Genomic DNA, 18,695 nt, shown 5'->3' with positions numbered 1-18,695 from the left:
CTCCTGGGTTCAAGCGATTCTTCTGTCTCAGCCTCCCAAATAGGTGGGACTACAGGCGCCCGCCACCATGTCCAGCTAATTTTTATATTTTTAGTAGAGACAGGGTTTCACCATGTCAACTGTCTTCTTTTTTTCAGAAGTTTCTTGGCTAATTTTTTTGCCTTTTGCTTTTTCCTACAAAATTAGTAATTTGTTGTCAAGTTCTTAGAATATCCTGATAGAATATTGATTGGAGTTATCTCAAATACATATTATTAATAAGGGCAACTAACTTCTTTATGACTTTAAATTTTACTATTCATGAATGTGTTGTATCTGTCATTCATTTAAGCTTTTTTTTTTTTTTTTTTCTGACAGAATCTCATTTCTTTGCCCAGGCTGGAGTGCAGTGACACAATCCCTGCTCACTGCAACCTCTGTCTCCTGGGTTCAAGTGATTCTCCTGCCTCAGCCTCTCGGGTGATTACAGGCGGGTGCCAGCACACCCGGCTAATTTTTGTACTTTTAGTAGAGATGGAGTTTTGCCATGTTGGCCAGGTTGCTCTCGAACTCCTGACCTCAAGTGATCCGTCAGCCTCGGCCTCCCAAAGTGCTGGGATTACAGCCGTGAGCCATAGGCTATCTTTAATATATGTTTCCAAATACAATTTTATAATTTTGGGTTGTGCACATCTCTCATCTCTCTCAGTCTTTTTATTTTTTTGAGATGGAGTCTCTCTCTGTCACCCAGGCTGGAGTGCAGTGGCACAATCTCGGCTCACTGCAACCTCTGCCTCCCAGGTTCAAGCGATTCTCCTGCCTTGGCATCCTAAGTAGCTGGGATTACAGGTGTACACCACCACACCCGGCTAATTTGTATTTTTAGTAGAGACGGGGTATCACCATATTGGTCAGGCTGGTCTCAAACTCCTGACCTCGTGATCTACCCGCCTCGGCCTCCCAAAGTGCTGGGATTACAGGCGTGAGCCACTGAGCCCGACCAGGTTGTGCACATATTTTGTTGCTTATTACTAGGTGCATCAGTTTCATTTCAAAAATTATATAATTTAACTTTTCATTGTTGGTTAGAGAAATGCAATTGAGTTTTGCATGTTTATTTTATACCTAGCCATGTTGCTAAATATTTTCTAATCAATTCTAATAATTTGCAGATTATTTTGGCTTCTTTTTTTTTTTTTTTTGAGGTGAAGTCTTGCTTCTTCGCCCAGGCTGGTGTGCAATGGTGCAATCTTGGCTCACTGCAACCTCTGCCTCCCTCCCAGGTTCAAGCAATTCTCCTGCCTCTGCCTCCCAAGTAGTTGGGATTACAGGTACATGCTAGCATGCCCAGCTAATTTTTTTATTTTTAGTCGTGACGGGGTTTCACCATGTTGGCCAGACTGGTCTCAAACTGCTGACCTCAGGTGATCCACCTACCTTGACCTCCCAAAGTGCTGGGATTACTAGCATGAGCCACTGCACCCGGCCTATTTTGGCATTTTCCACGTAAGTCATCATATCATTTGTGAAAAATGACAGCTTAATTTCCTTCTTTATAATCTTTATGTCTTTTATATGTGTTTTTCTTGTCTTGATGCAGTCCTTCAAATACAGTGTTGATCAGACTCAGAGATATTCGGCATCTTTGTATTCCTGATTTTAGAGAATCTAATGAGATCTTGCCTTCTTTTCAAGGATCTGTATTTGTTTTAACAAAAAGCCTTCATCTGTAGATTATTTTCTTTATGATTTCTATGGTGATTCACTTGTTTCTTTTTACTTTTGAAAATTCTTTTACTTTTTAAAGTTGCATGGTCCTCGGCCCCCATTGTATTTTTATGGTTGTTCTGGATTATCCTACATTGCCGATTCTTTGGACCACACAGTTTTCAAGGTACCCCGAGTGGACCACCCTCTTGCTGTTCCCTACCCCCCTCAGAAGGAAATGGGGTACAGTAGGTCAGGCTCTCCCTAAGCCAACTTGTCTCCTCATACTCTACCTGTATGTTGTAACAAACCAGGCAATGAACACACATGTGGTCCTTTCCTGAAGGGCCAGACCCTCTCATAAAAGTGTAACAAAGTGGGGAGAAGAAGGACTAAAGCGTTATCTCCGTACTGACCGATATGGTAGCCCTTGGCCACATGTGGCAATTGAGCACCTGAAATATGGCTAATGTAACTGAGAAATGGAATTTTAATTTTTATTTATTTTTAATTAATTTTATGTTTAAAAATATATACATTTAAATATTCAGCTCAGTTATTGGAAAATATATTAATATGTTTGAAATAAGTTGCATACCTGCATCTACATTTTTAGGCTGAGCCTGGTGGCTTAGGCCTGTAATCTCAGCTTTGAGAGGCTGAGGCAAGAGGATCATTTGAGGCCAGGAATGCAAGACCAGTCTGTCCAACATAGAAAGACCTTATCTCTGAAATGAATGAATGAATAAATAAATAAATCTACTTTTTCAATTGTAAATTTTATGCAATCTAAACCAGATCAACGATGTCCCATGAAAACTTAGCAAGATGTACTATAAATGCAAAATAAAGATTGCATTCTAAAGACAGTACAAAAAAAGAGAATGTAAAATGCCTCATTTTTGTATTGATTACTTGTTGAAATGATAATATTTTGAATATTCTGGGTAAAATAAAATATGTTGTTAAAATTAATTTCACCAGGCTGGGCAACATGGCAAAAACCCACCTCTACAAAAAATACAAAAATTGGCCAGGCATCGTGGCATGTGCCTGCGGTCCCAGCTACTTAGGAAGCTGAGGTGGGAGGATCACTTGAGCCTGGGGGGTGGAGGTTGCAGTGAGCTGAGATCGTGCCATTGGACCCCAGCTTGGGCAGCAGAACACGACCCTGTCTCAAAAAAGAAACAAAAAAAAATTAATTTCACCTTTTTTTTTAACTTTTACAAATTGTCACTACTAAAAAATTTTAAATTATATGTGTGGCTGGCTTATATAAAATTTTATTTTGGCTGGCACATGTAATCTCAGCACTTTGGAAGGCCAAGGCAGGAGGATCATTTGAGCTCAAGAGTTCAAGATCAGTCTGGATAACATAGTGAGACTCTGTCTTTCCAAAAAAGTTTAAAATATAGCCAGACATGGTAGCCTTTGGTCTCTCAGCTATTCCAGAGGCTGATGTAGGAGGATCACTTGAGCCAGGGAGGTTGAGGCTGCAGCGAGCCATGAAAGCGCCACTGCACTCTAGCTTGGGTGGCAAAGCAAGACCCTGTCTTAAAAAAATTAAGTTTTCTCCAGAAATTTTCTTTAAAATTTATTAACCTATTTCCCAACCAAAAACAATTTTAAAATTTACATTTATGCCTATTGGGCAGTGCTGGTATAGCTAATCTAGATGCTTCTCTCTCCCACACATGTCGTCCCTATGGCTTCGTCACCTTTGATTTGCTCTCTATTGATTCCCCTCTGCAAGCCTTTCAGTTTGAAAACCCACCTTCTCTTGGAAAACAGCCTCCCTTTCCTCAGGGGGAGGATTCTCCCCTGGTTTCTTCCCCACATTCTATAATGCCTAGGATTCCACCCAGGTGAGCACAGATGTTCTTCTCTGTTCAGCATCACAGGTTGGGGGAAAGGGCTCTAGCTATGTGAGTAGGAGTTTGGGGGTCCTTGTTCAGGTTCCCCGATGGAGGAAGCCAAAGGCAGGCTGGGTCTCTTACAACAGCACCTATAAAGAAAAACACAGGACAAAGACAATATTAATTTTCCTTGAAGACCACTCAGCCTACTCAAATATAAAAAAAAAAAATCAATATTTCTCCTATTAGCACGTCCTGTCCTTATGATTCAGTAGGATCTCTTTCATGATGCTGAGAAACATTTGGGTCTTTCCTGAATCACCACCCTATCCCAACTGAGACCTGGCAGCTTTATATAAAAAACTCAATACATAGGGTTTTTTTGTTTGTTTGTTTTTTGACAGAGTCTCACTCTGTCACCCAGGCTGGAGTGCAGTGGCACGATCTTCGCTCACTGTGCAACTTCTACCTCCCAGGCTCAAGCGATTCTCCTGCCTTAGCCTCCCAAATAGCTGAGATTACAGGTGTGCACCACCATGCCTGGCTAATTTTTTTTGTATTTTTAATAGAGATGGGGTTTCACCATGTTGGTCAGACTGGTCTTGAACTCCTGATGTCAAGTAAAGACTCAGCACACAGGTTAAATGTTAAAGTCACTCAGGAGATACATATAGTAGTCACTCTGTGTCCATGGGGGATTGGTTCCAGGACACCCCTTGAATACCAAAATTCATGGAATGGCGTAGTATTTATATATAACCTACACGCATTCTATCGTATACTTTAGTTTTTTTGGTCAGATCATCATCGGCATTAGTTTCTTATAGGAGCACTAACCCTACCGCACATGCAAGGGATCTAGGATCTAGGTTGCTTATTCTTTATCAGACTCTAATGCCTGATGATCTGTCACTGTTTCCCATCACCCCCAGATGGGACTGTCTTGTTGCAGGAAAACAAACTTAGGGCTCCCACTGATTCTACATTATGCTGAGTTGTATAATTATTTCATTATACATTACAATGTAATAATAATAGAAATCAAGTATTCAATAAATGTAATGCACTTGAATCATCCCAAAACCATTTGCCCAACCCAGTCTGTGGAAAAATTGCTTTCTACAAAACAGGTCCCTGGTGCCAAAGAGGTTGGGAACTGTTTCTTTAAATAATCTCAGGTTATGTATGAAACCTAATACAATGTAAATACTTGTTATACTGTATTGTTTAGGGAATAATGACAAGGACAAAAGTCTGTACATGTTCGCTATGGACACAACCATCCATTTTTCCCCTAATATTTTCAATCCAAGGATGGCTGAACTCACAGATACAGAGGGCCAACTGTATTTTATTTCATGGCAGCTCAGTATGTACTAATATGGACAACTTCTAAGATATATTGTCTGTATTAGTCCGTTCTCACACTGCTATGAAGAAGTACCTGAAACCATATCATTGTTTGACTGTGTCTCCACCGAAATCTCATCCTGAATTGTAGTTCCCATAATTCCCACATGTCATGGGAAGGACCCAGTGGGAGGTAATTGAATCATGGGGCCAGGTCTTTTCCATGCTCTTCTCCTGAAAGTGAATAAGTCTCATGAGAACTGATGGTTTTATAAAGGGCAATTCCCCTACACACCCTCTCTTGCCTGCCACTATGTAAGATGTGACTTTGTTCTTCCTTCACCTTCTGCCATGATTGTGAGGTCTCCCCAGCCATGTGGAACTGTGAGTCAATTAACCTCTTTCCTTTATAAATTACCCAGACTTACGTATGTCTTTATTAGCAGTGTTAGAACAGACTAATACAGTAAATTGGTACTGGGTAGTAGGGCAATTCTGTAAAGATACTTGAAAATGTGGAAGTGACTTTGGAACTAGGTAACAGGCAGAGGTTGGAACAGTTTGGAGGGCTCAGAAGAAGACAGGAAAGTGTGGGAAAGTTTGGAACTTCCTAGAAACCTGGAGAGTCCAGAAGGCAGGAAGATGTGGGAAAGTTTGAAACTTCCCAGAGACTCGTTCAATGGCTTTGACCGAAATGCTGATAGTGATATGGACAATAAAGTCCAGGCTGAGGTGGTCTCAGATGGAGATGAGGAACTTTCTGGGAACTGGAGTAAAGATCACTCTTGCTGTGCAAAGAGACTGGCGACATTATGCCCTACCCTAGAGTCTGTGGAACTTTGAACTTGAGAGATGATTTAGGGCATCTTGTGGAAGAAGTTTCTAAGCAGCAAAGAGTTCAAGAGGTGACCTGGGTGCTGTTAAAGCATTCAGTTTTATATATTCACAAATATATGATTTAGAATTGGAACTTATACTTAAAAAAGAAGCAGAGGAGAAATTCAAGTCAGCTGGAGAATTTTGCATAAGTAATGAGGAACCAAAAGTTAATCAACAAGACAATGAGGAAAATGTCTCCAGGGCATGTCAGAGACCTTCACGGGCGGCCCCTCCCATCACAGGCCAGGAAGCTGAGGAGATAAAAATGGTTTCATGGGCTGGGCCCAGAGCCCCCCTGCTGTGGGCAGCCTGAGGACTTGGTGTCCTGAGTTCCAGCCTCTCCAGCTGTGACTAAAAGGGGCCAAGGTACAGGTTAGCCCATTGCTTCAGAGGGTGGAAGCCCCAAGCCTCTGCAGCTTCCATGTGGTATTGAGCCTGCAGGTACACAGAGATCAATAATTGAGGTTTGGGAACCTCTACCTAGATTTCAGAGGATATGTGGAAATACCTGAATGTCCAGGCAGAAGTTTGCTGCAGGAGTGGGACCCTCATGGAGAACCTCTACTAGGGCAGTGCAGAAGGAAAATATGGGATTGGAGCTCCCACACAGACTCCCCACTGGGGCACTGTCTAGTGGAGGTGTGAGAAGAGGGCCACCATCCTCCAGACTCCAGAATCATAGATCCACCAACAGCTTGCACCATGTGTCTGGCAAAGCCACAGACACTCAACGCCAGCCTGTGAAAACAGCTGGGAGGGGGCAGTACCCTGCAAAGTCACAGGTGAAGAGCTATCCAGGGTAATGGGTGCACCTCTCTTGCATCAGCATATCCTGGATGTGAGACATGAAGTTGAAGGAGATCATTTTGCAGCTTTAAAATTTGACTGCTCCACTGGATTTTGTACTTGCATGGGGCCTGTAGTCCCTTCGTTTTGTCCAATTTCTCCCATTTGGAATGGATGTATTTATCCAATGCTTGTACCCACATTGTATCTAGGAAGTAACTAACTTGCTTTTGATTTTACAGGTTCATAGGTGGAAGGAACTTGCCTTGTCTCAGATGAGACTTTGGACTGTGGACTTTTTGAGTTAATGCTGAAATGAGTTAAGACTTTGGGGGACTGTTGGGAAGGCATGATTGGTTTTGAAATGTGAGAACATGAGATGTGGGAGGGGCCAAGAGTGGAATGGTATGGTTTGGCTGTGTCCCCACCCAAATCTCATCTTGAATTGTAGCTCCCATAATTCCCATGTGTCATGGGAGGGACCCAGTGTGAGGTAATTGAATCATGGGGGCAGGTCTTTTTCATGCTCTTCTCATGATAGTGAATAAGTCTCATGAGATCTGATATTTGTTTTTTTGTTTTTTTGAGATGGAGTCTCTCTCTGTTGCCAGGCTGGAGTGCAGTGGCACGATCTTGGCTCACTGCAACCTCCGCTTCCCAGGTTCAAGCAATTCTCCTGTCTCAGCCTCCTGAGTAGCTAGGACTAGAGGTGCGCACCACCACGCCCAGCTAATTTTTGTTTTGTTTTGTTTTGTTTTGTTTGGTAGAGACATGGTTTCACCATGTTAGCTAGGATGGTATCGATTTCTTGACCTTGTGTCCGCCCGCCTCGGCCTCCCAAAGTGCTGGGATTGCAGCTGTGAGCCACTATGTACAGCCTGATCTGATGGTTTTATAAAGGGAAGTTCTCCTACACACCCTGTCTTGCCTGCTGCCATGTAAGACATGACTTTGATCTTCCTTCACTTTCCACCACGATCATGAGGCCTCCCCAGCCATGAGGAAATGTGAGTCCATTAAACCTCTTTCCTTTATAAATTACCCAGTCTTGGCTATGTCTTTATTAGCAGTGTGAGAACAGACTAATACAATGGGTAATTTATAAAGAAGAGAGGTTTAATTGACTCACAGTTCCACATTGTGGGGGAGGCCTCAGGAAACTTACAATCATGGCAGAAGGCAAAAGAGAAGCAGGCACCTTCCTCACAGGGTGGCAGGATGGAGTGAGTGCAAGCAGGAGAAATGCCAGATGCTTATAAAACCATGAGATCTTGTGAAAACTCACTCACTATCACGAGAACAGCATGGGGAAAACTGCTTCCATGATCCAATTTCTTCCACCTTGTCCCACCCTTCACACATGGGGGTTATGGGGATTACAATTCAAGGTGAGATTTGGGTGGTGACACAGAGCCAAACCATATCATTGTCCAATGGGGATAAAAGCAAAATTCAGAACAATGTGTATAGGAAGCTGCAATTTGCATTTAAAATGCTTGTGTTCAGAGCCTAATTCTGGAATAGCACATAAAAAACTGGCATCAAGAGTTGATTTGGGTAGGAATCTTGGGTATGGAATAAGTGAGAAATGCACTTGTTTCTAAAAAATATGTGCACACATATTTGCAATGGCTAAAAGGTGTGTTAAATAAAATTGACGGGACTCCATTGATTTGGACTGAGCTCCTGCACTAGACTCCAACAGACCAAATGGAAATGGAGTTACTCAACTAAAGTTCCATGTCACCAAACCAAAGTTAAATTGTTTATCTGATTTTCTGAGAAATCAGAAGAGAGATGATAGCCAAATCCCCACATAGGCCAGTTTTTAACCAGGATGATAAGGAAATCCCTTCTGCTTTAACCCTTATAAGGAAAATAACCTGAAGTACCCTGGTGTTAACCAATCTGATTTTTAAAAAGTTATGCTGGCCAGGTATGGTGGCTTATGCCTGAAATCCCAGTACTTTGAGAGGCTGAGATGGGAAGATCACTTGAGCCCAGGAGTTTGAGAATAGCCTGAGCAACATGGCAAAACCTTGTCTCTACAAAAAATACAAAATTAGCCAGGCATGGTGTTATGTGCCTATAGTCCTAGCTACTCAGGAGGCTGAGGTGGGAAGACTGATTGAGCCCAGGAGGTTGAGACTGCAGTGAGTGGTGATTACACCACTGCACTCCAACCTGGGTGACAGAGCGAGACCCTATCTCAATATAAATAAATAAATACAGATAAAAATTAGGCTGTTTCCTTGTTTCTACATAAGTTACTTTATGAAATTCAACTGTCCTGCCATGCCTAATGGTATTCCTGTCTAAATCTTTAGTTGGGTTGCTGCTAAATTCTTGAATTACTAATGAAAGCCAATGAGATCTTTAAATCCAATTTGTTGAAGTTTTATCTTTTGACTGGCAGAAATAACCCAAATGTCCATTGATGAAAGAATAGATAAAAGAAAATACAGCATATCCATGTAATGGAATATATTTTGGCCATGCTACAACATGGATGAACCTTGAAGACATTATGCTAAGTGAAATAAGCCAGACACAAAAGGACACATATTACATGGTTCCACTTGTATGAGGTATCTAGAATAATCAAATTCATAGAGACAGAAAGTAGGATAGTGATTACCAGGGGCTGGGGTAGGTGGCGAATGGTGAGCTAGTGTTTAATGGGCACAGAGGGTTTTGTTTGCTTACTTGTTTGTTTTGGGTACGGAAAGCTGAAAAAGTTCTGGAGATGGATAGTGGTGATGATCGCACAACAATGTGAATGTTCTGAGTGCCTCTGAACTTAAACATGGTTAAAATGGTAAACTTCATGTTATGTATGCTTTACCACAATTAAAAATATGTATATGCAGTGTCTTTTAAAGTCTTTATATTTACTTTTATGTTCATTTTTCTTTAATTGAAGGAGATAGAAGACATTTCTACTAAAATTATAGATGCATTTATTATTTGACCAAGATGTATACTACAGATATGCCTGCTCACATATGGAATGTCATTATGTTCAAAGTGATTCACTGCAACATTGTAATACTAAAAGACTGGAAATAAAGTATGTAACTAGAAGAAACTGGTTAATAAATTATGTGTATCCATGCAATAGAGTACTAAGCAACTGAAAAACAAATGAGGAAGATCTCTAATTTATTGATTTAGAAAGATTTTCAGGATAGATTAAGTGAAGAGAACTTATGCCAAGTGTATCTAGCATGCTGCATTTGGCATAAGAAATGGGAGAAGTAAGACTATATATTCATATGAACTTATGTTTGCACAAAACACTGAAAAGATAAACAAGAAGACACTAATAACAAGCGTTACCTGTAGCAGGCAAGGGGGATGGAGTCGATGGGAACCAGGGTTGAAGGGAGGTTTCTCTGTTTATATTCTAAAATAGTGTTCTGATTTTTGAACTATGTAAACGTAGTATCTAATCAAAATAACAGTTATAAATATTTAGAAGGTGAAATAGGGAAAAGGGGGGAGTAATAAAGGGAATACTCAATTCATCCCTTCTACTGCTTACTGCCCCCCACATCAGCTTTATGAATATTTTAGTTGGTTTCAAATCTGAGATTAACTGAAATAAATATAACATTACAATAGTTATATTTCCGGCTCTTCACATGGATTAACTTAATTCTTCTAACAACATAATGAGATAGGTACCATCATTAACATTCTCACTTTAACAAATAAGAAAACAGAGGCACAGAGAGGGTAAATAACTAACTCTAGCTCTCACACAGCTAGTAAATTGTTGTTAGAATTTGAGCCCAGGCGGGTGTGGTGGCTCATGTCTGTAATTTCAGCACTTTGGGAGGCCGAAGCGGTTGGATCACTTGAGCCCAGGGGTTCAAGACCAGCCTGGGCAACATTGTGAAACTCCGTCTTTCCAAAAAAAAAAAAAAAGAAAAAAAGAAAAAAGAAAACTAAACGGGCATGGTGGCGCGCGCCTGTAGACCCAGCTACTAGGGAGGCTGAGAGGTGGGAGGATCGCCTGAGCCTGAGAAGTCAAGGCTGCAATGAGCCATGATTGTGCGTGCCACCGCACTCCTGTCTAGGCAACAGAGCGAGACCTGTCTTAGAAAAAAAAGAATTTGAACCTATGTCTAAAATTTTAAAATGCCATTATGTAAATTTGTATTTTACATTCCCACCATAAGCGCATGAGAATGCCTGTATCCCCATATGACAGGTGACACTGAGGAGCAGCAAAACTTAATTTTCTCCCCCAGGCTAATGGAGGAGATACAGTTTATCGCTATTGTTTTAATTAGCAGTTTAACACTTGGAATTGAGTCCTCCAGACCCTCTGCGCTTTCTCCCCTCCGCCGAGAGGGGGCGCTCGCTACGACACGCCGATTTCTTATGGTCCTAATCGGCTTCCCAGGCACAGTGCGCGTGCGCTTAGCCTGTCCCAGGTGTCCAGCTTTGTGCCTGATTGATGTAATCCCGGCTGCGGTCGGCGCGCAGTTTTCAGTCAGGGCGGGACTGCGGGAAAAGAGCGTTCACTGGATCCAGAACGCCTCTGGGCCTCCAGGCCAAAGGGTTCTGGGCGGTCCTGGAAGGGTCTGGCGGCGAGTCGGGCAGCCCACGAGGGCGGGGAGGGCGGGGCCGGCCCCGCAGGGTCTTGGGCGTCGGTCGTCTTTGGGGCCGGAGCTGGGCGCGGAGCCCCTGACAGTGCAGGTACGGAGGCGCGACCCTGCCAACCGTCTGCTCCGCCGGCCCCCTACGTATTCGTGAGGTTGCCGGCGGTGGGCTGGGGATTCGGTGCTGGCCTAGGGCAAGACACCGAGCCCGGTGTGCGGGGCGGGGACTGGCAGGGATGGGCTGGATCAGGGGTGGGCGCTTGCCGGGGTCTGGGGGCTCCGCCTGAGCGTTTGCCCCGAGGCCCGTCTGACCCACCTCAGCTCTTCAGCCTAGCAGTGTTCTCTTGGGATCAGAGTGACTGCGCCTTAGAGTTCCTCCAGAACTGCAAGGGTCTCCCTTCCGTTCCTGCGAGCGTCCGAGGCGCCCCTGAATCCATACTGAGCTACAGGTTTCCTGTGGGCACATGGTTGAGAAATTCGTGTCAAACGGGGAGAAAAATCTTAAAGGACTCACAGCATGGGAGTCTGGATATGGCTTGTGTGTGTGATCCTACTGCTGGGGTCCGCCTTAGCTGGCAAGATGATCCTTGAAGTCATCTTGCGCATCCCTTATCTTTAGACAGAACCACAGCTAAATCACACAGATAAGGATCTCTGCTGTTTTTAGAGGCAGGGATTTGAAAAGTTACCCTCATTTATTGCAGCGAGGAGAGCAGCAAACCCATATTGATCACTGGCTACTCGGGTATACTTAAGGTACTGAGAGGCGAAAAGCTAGGAGGTAGAGATTGACATCCTTTACTTAATGTACTGCCAAAGCCTAAGCTATGAGATGTTAAAGAGATAACGATAACTTTATTTTAAAAAGAAATTTTGTTCTCAAAAGCTGTTGGAAAATTCGTGGTTAAACTTTACTACAGAATATTGCAGAGCCTTTAATATGCTAATAATATTTACCATGAGTCTCCAACTGGGGGTATGGTATGCAGAATTTCCCAAATTTTACTAGGGTATACTGTTATTCTTGGGTGATTCCCCTGGTTAACATGTGGAACCGTTTGGGAATTGGAGTTTCAGAAATAGAAATTCAGGGTTTAGAAGGGGCAGTATGGGTGAGTGCGTTTTGAGTTTTAATGGTGTGCACGTGTAATGGGATCTCGTTACAGTACAGGTTATGATTGGTTCTGCATTTCTAACAAGTTCCCAGGTGAGGCTAATGCTGCTGGCCCATGGAACACAATCTGAGTAGCAAAAGTGTAGATCACTGGATTGAAAGTTAGAGACCATGTTTTCCAGAACAGAGTGTGCTGCCTTGAGAGATTCACTTTGTCTGTCCAGGCCTGTAAGATAGGAGTCTGGACTACAAGATCTCAGATATTTCTTTCAGATTTAAAATTCTGTGAGTCTAGTCTAGTTATCCCTGTAGTGTTGAATTCTATCTAAAATATTCTTGCCAATTTGGTAAATTTTGCAGTTTGGCTTGAACATTTAAAATAATGGGGAATTGTCTACAAATAAGGCATCCCATTTTATTCTTGGAATAGCTCAAGAAAGAAGTTCTTCATGTTCCTGAAATACATCTCTGCAACTTCCATGCTGTTGGTCCTAGATTATCTCTTAATCAAACAGAAAAAAAGTGTCACCCGTCTTCCTAAAAAGTTGACTCCAAGTATTAGATGACAGCTGTGCCTACTATGATTTTTCTAAGTGGAATTGTGTTTAATTCTTCCATTATGTTTAAGAAATCCCTTTCTTAAATTTGTCTTTGTTATGTGTGGAGTGTAGTGGGGCTTTGGCTGGACTTTGAAGGATGGGTGTGGCTTGCAAGACTAGAGAAGTATCTTAAGCAGCTGACAATGGTGCAGAGATGGGATTGCATCTGTTGAATCCAGGATTGTTTGATTATAGCAAGAAATGAGATTATCAATGAGAGATGTCGGGCAGATGGGTGTAGGGACAAAGCAGTGTTTTAGCAGATGTATTTGCTTTACTGTGATGTATAAGGTGGTTGGAACTAGGGAAGGAGGGGGAGAGAGGGAGCTGGATAGGCTTCGCATAGCAATGTTAGAGAATTTAGGTTGATAATAATAATGCCTTGTATTTATGTATGACACTTTACAGAACTTTTCACAGGCATGATCTCATTTGATCTAATATTCCTACGAGGTAGGCAGAGCAGCTGTTATGCTGTTTTGTAGATGATGCACCAAAGAGGGTAAATGATTTGCCTTGATTTTCAAAGCTATTACATGGCAGACTGAAGTAATGATAGTGATAGTGGAGGAGAAAGGAAAGATGCAGGAGGCAGTACTAAGGACGAATTGATAAGTGGGGCCTGACTGACCATGAGGGTACAAAGGAGAAGAAATTGTTAGGGAAGAGTCAAAGTAGTTGGGTGAATCATAATGCCATTGACAACTGCCACTCTAGGTTTTACTCTGCCAGCTCTATCATTGCTAGCAACTGCTTGGAGTTACAGGTTGAGAGGGATTCTAGATGATTCCCAGGTTGCTTGGCCTATCTACAGCTACTAGGTGATACTGGGGGCACTTGGACTATCCGTCCCATACCAAGTAAAATAGGAACTTGGTCCTCAGTGTCCCCTGAAGAGGTAAGAGCTGAAATATTGCCGGATTCATATCTATATTAAGGTCCTTGTCATCCTGGAGTCTCTGACTTTGGCTTTGTATCATTTCGCTTTTGAGATTCAGGCTGATATTAGTTGAATGTGGTCAAGGGACAGGCCAGCTGTTTAGTCTGGCCTCCCCAAGGGCTTCACTACAGCAGAGCATGGGCCATTGCTGCCCCCAAATCCTCCCTAATGCTGTTTCCCAGGAGATCTGCACCTCACCTAGAGCTGTCTCTGTTATTCTTTTACCCTGGAAGTATATGAGATTGAGATTTAGTGTCACTACCAAATTCCATAGAATCTAGGGCTGTTCCTGCACTTTTAGTTTCTTAGGCTCCTATCTGGAATGGAAAGAGCCATGTTTACTGAGGGTTGGGGGAGAGATGTATGTGTGCATGTGTATGTGCACTTGAGTATTGATTTCCCCAATGGTGGTGGGCTTCAGGGGTGGATCTGCTCTCCGGGAAAGCTGTCAGACAATTTATATCCTGAGTGTGATGTTGGTACAGGCATCTATTCAACATTGAATGCCTTCTCTGTGCAAAGCCCTATGTTGAGTGCTTAGATACTGAGATGGATACAATCCTCTGTCCTGGAGGAATTCATAGTAGAGTAAGAGACGATATTTTAAATAGAATGTGGTATTGAAATAGAGATATGTCCCAAGTGCTCTGTGAGGGCAGAGGAGGGAATGATTAACTTTACATGGAGAAGCCAGAAGAGTCTTTAGGAAAGAGGTGAGAATTGGGCTGAGCCTTGAAGGATGAGGAGGAAGAATGGTCCTGGGGATATTTGTAACATTTGCAGATGCATAAAAGGAAAGGCAGATAGATGCAAGTGGCTGGAATAAAAGAGAACTTTGGTGATTGATGCGACCGGATTCATAATGAAGCCACGTTGTTGTATTTTGTTTTGTTGTTTAGAGATGGGGTATCGCTATGCTGCCCAGGCTGGAGTGCAGTGGCTATTCACAAGCAAGATCATCAGGCACTATAGCCTGGAATTCCTGGCCTCAAGTGATCCCCCTCAGCCTCCTGAGTATAGGTGGGTCTGCAGGCCGCTGTGCCAGTTTGAGAGTTTGAGGCCAGTTTTTTTTTTTTTTTTTTTTTTTTTGAGATAGAGTCTCACTCTGTCACCCGGACTGGAGTGTGGTGGTGCGATTTTGGCTCACTGCAACCTCCTGAGTATTTGGGACTATAGCTACTACAGCTGGGACTACTCAGCCTCCTGAGTAACTGGAACTATAGGCATGCACCACCATGCCAGCTAATTTTTGTATTTTTTGTAGAAATAGGGCTTCACCATGTTGGGCAGGCTGGTCTCAAACTCCTGGCCTCAAGTGATCTTCCCGCCTTGGCCTCTGAAAGTGCTAGGATTACAGGTGTAGCCACTGTGCTTGGTCAAGGCCAGGTTGTTAATGGCCTGTAGTGCAGTGCTAAAACTATTTCATTTTGTGGGCAGAGAAACCACCGGAGGCTTTTAGGCAGGAAGATGACGTGATTGTATTTTGGGAAGCTAAATGTGGAAATAGACTGAAGGGGAAGAACCTGGTTCAGGGACATCGGGAGACTCTTGTAATATCATGGACATGGTTTAGGGCTGATCTAAGGTTTAGGTCAGTGGGAACAGAGAGGGCAGGATGAATCTGAGAGAGACTGGAGAAACAGAATTAACCAGACATAATGACTAAATTGGTTGTTGAGAACAAGAGAGGGAGTTGTTGCAAATGACTCAGTTTTCTATTTTGAGTGGATGGTAGTGCCAATAGCAAAGAGGGAATATAGAGGAGGAGCCTTTTTTTTTTTTTTTTTTTTTTAAAGTGAGGGAGATACCAAGTGTGTTTTGGGTCGTATTGAACTTGAGGGCTCTGTGGCGGTTAACAGACAGGGTGAGATATGAGTCTGAAGTTCAGAAGAATTTCTGTCTAGGGGCAGTAAGTATGAGTGGTAGTTGAAGTTGTAGGAATGGATGAGCTCTCCCAGCCACGCTTATCGAAGGCTGAAAATAATGACAGAGGAGATGAGTATGATTGACATGCTAGGGTAAGAGAGAGTGTTGTCCAGGAAGCTAGGAAAGGAGAAAATTCCTGAAAAGGATTGACAATCTCAGTTGCTACAGGGAGGTCAAGTTAGGATGAGCTTGGAAAATGCACCTTGAGGTTGTATAGAACATTGTGGTCACCAGGGCTCATTTAAATTGTGAGCAGCTTCAGTGAGTGGTAGGGATGGAGCCAGATAGCAATGGATCGAGAAGTAGATGGGAAGTGAAGATAGATAATTTGTACTCACTTTGAGTAGTTCAGCAGAGAAAGGAAGAATACAGAATGGTGGCAGCTTGTGGAGGAGGTAGCAGGGACTAGTTTTTCCTAGAATGGAAGAATCTTGTTTATGGCTTTTCTGATGCCATGTAAGATCCAGTAGAGAGGGTGCAATGAAGACACAAGAGAAAGGATGATTGCTAAATCAGGTCCTCAGAGGAGAGGGAAAAGGGTGGGCCCTGAAAAGAAGGGGATACCATTTTCTTTAAAGAGGAATGTTGGAATAAAGGAAGGAATTTAGGAAGAAAGAGATAATGACATATGCATGTAGATATATCTAAATTTGCAAAGAACTTCTTACCTAATAGGGCCAATTTTCTTTTTCAGCAAGGTTATCTGCTGAGAGGTGGGGATGCTGGTGTTGGCTTGGGTGGGAGTAAGGACTCGAAAATGGTAAAAATGGTGAAGGAAGCTTGAAACAACTGTTAAGAGGAAAGAGGAAGACAGTGGAATTGAAATAAGCTCCAGGAGTGTTGAGTACCCTCTGAACTGAAATCCTACGCTGTAAGCCTCCCCTTCATCTTTCTCATAATAATAATGGCTGACATTTATTGAGTGCTTTATATGAGGCACTGTTCTAAGTGCTTTTCAGGCATTCTCATGTGATTTTTACAACAATCTGTTAGAAAGTTACTGTTATTATCCCTTTCTTCCAGAAGAGGAAATTGAGGCATGGAGGATTAGTAGCACTTGTATTTGATGAATCTCTTACCTCTGCAGAAATGAATTCCTTCTCCTGAGGCATCAGAGAAGGCAGAAATTTAATCCCAGCTCCTTTTCTGGACCTTGAGAGCCTAGAGTCTACGGTTGCTAAGGAGGGAATCTTACCATGCCAGTTTGTGGGCATGCTGGTGGCATGGAGGGGGCAGGACAGTGGGATCAGTGTTACTGTCAGCTTTTGACAACTACATAGGGAAACTTGGATATTCTTGAGTGATTTTCCAGCATCCTGACTAGAAAGACAAGTGACCGATAGTGATTTGTCAGGAATTGTGGGCTGAGATTGTGTCACCTGAGAGGTGAATAAGAAGAGAGACCTTGTCCCTGTTCCTATTGCCTAGAAAAGGATAATTTTTTCTTGGCAGAGAGACTAGGCAGATCTAAAACCTTATATAATAACATAATGATTATTAACTCACCTTATATGTTTTCTCAGTTTGTGTGACAGACACAGTTTGTAGATAAGCTGTATACCTGACTTGAGTGAAAGGAGAGAGTGATGGGATGGCGTGGATGGAAGAGAAACGGACTTACCTTTTCCTGCTGCAGCCACTGAAGCATCATCTCTGTGTCCTTCCTTTTGAGGTTGCCATGGATACGCCTTTGCATGGTGGTTTGAGGAGATTGATTTCCATTATGATCAGATGATGACGTGGGTTTAAAAAGAGAAAGGATGGAATGCTCTGCTTTTGGGGAGTGGCCGGCGAGCTGCCCAAAAGGCAGAGCCCAGTACAGCCGATGGGGCTGTGGCTTTGTTGGCTGCTTTGGCTTTTGCTGAAGTTGTGAAATGGTGCATCTCTCTCTTTAGAGCGCAGGCTCAGGGTTCCCTGTCTACAGGGTCCTAGTGCCAGGAACTTGCTGGTTGATTCAGGGGGAGGAATCAGCAGGAACTTCAAACAGGCTAAGTCAGACTTCTCATACCACTGAGAGCATTGCAGTTCTTGAGTACAGGACTGAGTGCCTCTTGCCTTCCTGCAGAAGTTCCTATATTGAAGATAAGTGAAGCATATAGCATAGCTTTTCTTCTTGACTCTTAAGAGGTCAGGAGGCCCTTGGAGGTGGGCCTGGAAGTCACTGGATATTTCTGGGGGAAGGGGACATTTTGAGATGGAGTAGAGCTGCATTCAGAGTGGGAGTGGGTTTGTAGACATTTTTTAGGGTAATGAGGAGCTGGAGAAGGGAAGGAAGTCCATTGAGTGTGTAGGCCCTATCTATGAAATCTGTAAGGCAGATACTGAGTAGGACCTAGGAACAAAAAGCTCTGTACACATTGTCTTCTGGGGTCCTGTGAATATCTGGAATCCAGCTTTCTAAGCTTTCAGTCTCCCAGCCTCCATTTACCATTCAATAAGCAGACCTTTTCCTTTCTGACGCCTGAAGGACTTAGGTCCACACTTATCTCTTCCTTACTAGTGCTTTCAGAGATGTATAGTTTTGCCTTGCTATCAGACTGCCTGGGTTTCAGACAGGCTCCTCTAGGAGTGGGAAAGCAGGGAAAGCAGACAGTTGGGTTAGCCCAGGATCAAGGTTTGATGAGGTGAGACAAGAGGAGATCAAGGTATCAAAGAATGCTGGGGTGCCAGTAAAAACAAGGTAGAAATGGTTCAGACAGGGGAGAAATGGTAGAGATGGAAAAGAGTCTTTTTCCTCCTCACTTTCTCCTTTTTAATTCTCCAAAATCTTGTTTTCCTATAATTTCCTGAAATTTCTCTAAGACTATTGGCAGTTTATTTACTAGACACAGATATTTTTCCCTCCTCTCTTCCCATTTTTCTAGCTATTTTAGTGGTACTTAATATCATTGGAGAGGAAAATGGATTAGAAATCCAAGAGGTGTCTGTCTCCTCCCTGGCTGGGGTAAC

The 18,695-nt window shown here is 42.9% G+C and overlaps 1 protein-coding gene and 1 long non-coding RNA gene across 6 annotated transcripts in view; one reads left to right on the top strand and one right to left on the bottom strand.

Moving 5' to 3' along the window:
- Positions 1-307: 307 nt before the first annotated feature.
- LOC140713347 (uncharacterized) lies at positions 308-17,897 on the bottom strand. Its single transcript, XR_012095386.1, has 2 exons — positions 17,368-17,897; positions 308-3,691 (listed from the first exon to the last, which is right to left on the bottom strand). It is a non-coding gene; the product is annotated as an uncharacterized lncRNA (long non-coding RNA).
- The window catches only part of DCTN1 (dynactin subunit 1), a 31,121-nt gene continuing 22,940 nt past the window's right edge, over positions 10,515-18,695 (top strand). For 2 of the 5 annotated variants that reach the window (XM_007970176.3, XM_007970172.3), the window contains exon 1: positions 10,517-11,264. In XM_007970176.3, coding sequence (XP_007968367.3) covers positions 10,767-11,264 — 498 coding nt within the window. In that variant the 5' untranslated portion in view covers positions 10,517-10,766. Of the gene's footprint in view, positions 11,265-18,695 lie in introns of all 5 variants that reach the window. The other 3 variants (XM_007970171.3, XM_007970174.3, XM_007970178.3) reach the window with 3 other exon arrangements.

The sequence above is a fragment of the Chlorocebus sabaeus genome, chromosome 14, assembly GCF_047675955.1.
Source record: "Chlorocebus sabaeus isolate Y175 chromosome 14, mChlSab1.0.hap1, whole genome shotgun sequence".
In the NCBI taxonomy this organism is placed as follows: domain Eukaryota; kingdom Metazoa; phylum Chordata; class Mammalia; order Primates; family Cercopithecidae; genus Chlorocebus; species Chlorocebus sabaeus.
Note: the sequence above shows the minus strand (reverse complement) of the source record. Positions and strands in the feature narration are given on the sequence as shown.